At 37.5% G+C, this 3,500-nt stretch overlaps 1 protein-coding gene across 1 annotated transcript; it reads left to right on the forward strand.

Moving 5' to 3' along the window:
• Positions 1-541: 541 nt before the first annotated feature.
• On the forward strand, positions 542-2,001 carry LOC138878162 (uncharacterized). Its single transcript, XM_070157828.1, has 3 exons — positions 542-668; positions 861-1,223; positions 1,943-2,001. Exons 1-3 carry the CDS (start codon positions 542-544, stop codon positions 1,999-2,001), a joined length of 549 nt encoding a protein of 182 aa, XP_070013929.1.
• The last annotated feature ends 1,499 nt before the right edge of the window (positions 2,002-3,500 follow it).

The raw sequence follows: 3,500 nt of genomic DNA on the forward strand, positions 1-3,500 counted from the left end.
CCCTAAGGACAAGGAGATTCAGGCTTTCAAAATTTGCAAAGGAAGCAATACCAGCCTCAACAATCTAATCAGTCTAACATGAAAGATCTAATGAATGCTTCGTTATTAAGACAGATGAGAGACTTGAAACTCTTGGGACAACTATCCGGGAATATGGCACAACCATCCGAAACTTGGAAAGACAGGTGGGGCAGATAGCTAATCTATTGTTTGCGGGGGCTCCAGGAACTCTTCCTACTAATACCGAAAGGAATCCAAAAGAAACAATAAATGGGTGTCCTTGAGGATTAGGCAAGTATTGAAGGACCCCATTGTAAAATAAAAGGGTAAGTTAATTCAAGGACAAATAGAGACTGTGAAGGAGCAGAAAAATGACAAAAATCAAGAAGGTGCGGTGAGGGTAGATCTCGAGGATGGTCTGAAGATGAAGAGCAATACTAGAGCTCTGAAAAAGAAGAACGAAAATTTAATTAATGAGGAGACTGAGTAAATCAAATATATGTATGCTCTACCTTTCCCCCAGAATCAAAGAAGAGAGAATATGGACAAACAATTTGAGAATTTTATAGAAGTGCTCATGCAGGTGCATGTTAATCTACCTTTTACAAAGGTAATCTCACAAATGCCAGCATATGCCATGTTTTTGAAGGAGATATTATCCAACAAAGGTAAGGGTGTAAGAGACTTCAGTTGTCAAGCTCACAAAGCATTATAATGCGATTCTACAAAATAAGCTCCCTCGAACGTGTGGATATCTAGGGAGTTTTACTTTACCTTGTTCTCTAGGGAGTACTAAATTTGAAAAGTCTTTGTGTGATTCAAGAGCTTCTATTAATCTTATGCCCTCGTCTATTTTTAAGAACTTGAGAAAGAAATTGGAGCAATCAGATCTGCACTTGTGTCTTTGCAGCTAGCGGATCAGATCAGAATAATACCCGAAGAAATAGTGAAAGATGTGCTAGTTTGGGAGGATAAATTTGTGTTCCCTGCAGACTTCATCGCGGTGAACATAAAAGAGAATAAGGAGGTCCCTCTGATTCTAGGGAGTTCCTTCTTAGCTACTGGCAGAGCTATACTAGATATTCAGGGAAAACATCTCATGCTAAGAGTAGAGGAAGAGAGATTGGTGTTCAAAATGAAGGAGGCAATAGGGGAACCTAGAGAGGAGTTGGTTGCATACTCTGATTTTAAGGTGGATGTCCCGAGGAAGCTAGCTGAAGAGGGCAAGCATGATAAGTGTGGGGTGTGCCCGAAAACGCTAAAGAAGAAAATCTCGGCATGGTTGTGTGTATTGGGGCGGGTGTTCAAGGTGGACCTGACATTGATTCAGACCCAAACTAGATAATTCAGGGGAGTTTCCTTTACCACTTACTTTTTCTTTGCGTGTCATGGGGACATGCCACAATTTAAAGTGTGGGGTGGGGGATGTAAATATATAGTGTGTGTGTGTGTTTTTCTTTTCCTTATCTGTGACACATGAATTTTATTTCTGAGAGTGAATGAATTCTTTCTATCTTAGTTCCTAATTGTTCTAGAATTTTATTGTGTGTGAAACTACTCTCTATCTTTGGTGTGAGGGCACATGATTTGCGAAGGAAATGTAATGTTTTTGGCCTCTATGTTAGAGTAAGTGAGCGGGTTTAAAAAAATTACGCTGTGCTTCTAAGTTGAGTCTTGAGGCTAAGTGGTTATGATATGGTGCTTAATCTTCTTTAAATATTATTGGTATGATGAGTTAAGGAAGTTGTTCGATGAAAATGCCGTCACTATGTGAAGTGTAGTTTGATTGCTCGAGGACGAGCAATGGTTTAAGTGTGGAGTGTTGATGACAGGCTAGGAACCCGTATTTTGGCTACATTTTGCACTCAAATTACTGTACTTTACTTGTATTTGAGCTTAATTGATGATAATTTGTACTTATTATGTATTTTATGCTGTGTAGGATGTGATTTCGAGTTGAGAAGCCAGTATGGATCTAAAATGAATAATTTGGAGCTTTAACGTCTGAATGTAATCCCAAGGAATTAAACTGAGATTGTGTTCGGGGTTTAGGACCAAGTCTGGATATAAAAAAGTGAGGAAAAAGCCTACTTTGAAAATTTTGCACTGCCACGATGCATGGGATGCGACACCACATTGGAGCCTGACTGATGAAATAACATGGTCTCTGAATTTCTCCATTGGCACGACGCATAAGGCGCCGCTCCCTACATCGCGCCTGTGCATTTTTGTAGGAGTATTCTCCTGTTTCGTCTTGAAAAGGGTAGTCCCGTCCAAACCCGCTTCTACATGGTATAAATATACCAAAAATACGATTTTGAGGGGACTTTTGACCGTGGGAGCTTTTAGAGAGCATTGGAGGCTTCAAGATACAAGATTTCATCCTCCTTCTACCAACTCAATACGCAAATTTGGATTGTAATGTTGGATTAATATTTTCTTATTCTTTATCTCTATTTATGATGGCTTTCTCCATATCTATGGAGTAGTTCACTTTGGGTTTGACATGATTTAGTGACTTGGTTGTTGTTTATGAATTTGACTACTGTTTAATTGCTTGAATTTACTGGATGAGTTTTAATAGTAGTTGTGATTTTATTCTTTATAGTGTTTAATCGGAAGAGGAACATCTTTTGAATATAATTACAGCGTATGCCTTAGTTTGTTTTGGTGATTCTTTAAAGTAATCGAGAGAGATTTTTGAGTTACCGTTTAAATTAAGATTGAGAAATATTCGCAAGAAATTTCTCTTAAATTATTCCTACCAATAAATTCTTGCAAGTTTCACCGCACTTCATATTAGTTTATTTGAAAGATTCAGATTTAATCGAGAGAGGAATCTGAATCAAAAGTATAAGCTAATCACCTATTGAATTTGTGAGAATCTATAGAACATTAAGAGTGAAATATAACAATGTCAAATTCAGGATATCAGTCTTGGACCGTCATGTCAAAACCCTTATTTCTCACACTGATAACAAACCAATTCTGCTAATCTCTAGTTCTTTGCAATCAATTCTCAATTGCTTTATTTTTAGTAGTTAATCATAGTTCGTAATCGTTCCAAATCAAGTGTTGATTATCTTGAATAGAAATTAAGCTAGAAATTACTCGAACATTATTTATATCCAATCCTGTGGAGACGATAATTAAACTATACTATCTCTGACTAGCGAGCATAAATTTCATGTTGTGTTTTGCGCTTGTCAATATTGCCACATCAAATGTCCTGCAACTGTGGTTGGATTGACCCCAATAAACCCAAAGTGGTTGATACTGATTTCTGTCTCTCATCACTTATGATCATAGCATATGCTTGGTTTACCGTAAGCATAAGACTCATAAGTAGAATTTGACTTCTAGTCTGACTATAAGAATCATTTAGCCCCATCAAGAAGTGAAAAAACTTCAACTTCTGTAGGTTAACAACAAAGTCTTTTGACTTTGCACAGTCACAACCAGGTGCAGGTTCTAATGCCTTAAATTTTTCCCATGGATCT

The sequence above is a fragment of the Nicotiana sylvestris genome, chromosome 9 (genome assembly GCF_000393655.2).
Source record: "Nicotiana sylvestris chromosome 9, ASM39365v2, whole genome shotgun sequence".
Classification (NCBI taxonomy): domain Eukaryota; kingdom Viridiplantae; phylum Streptophyta; class Magnoliopsida; order Solanales; family Solanaceae; genus Nicotiana; species Nicotiana sylvestris.

Coding starts and splice junctions, on each gene's coding strand:
- LOC138878162 (XM_070157828.1), top strand. CDS start 542: ATGGACAAACAATTTGAGAATTTTATAGAAGTGCTCATGCAGGTGCAT. Junction 669..860: donor GGAGATATTATCCAACAAAG/GTAAGGGTGTAA, acceptor TCTATTTTTAAG/AACTTGAGAAAGAAATTGGA. Junction 1,224..1,942: donor GAGGAAGCTAGCTGAAGAGG/GCAAGCATGATA, acceptor TATGCTGTGTAG/GATGTGATTTCGAGTTGAGA.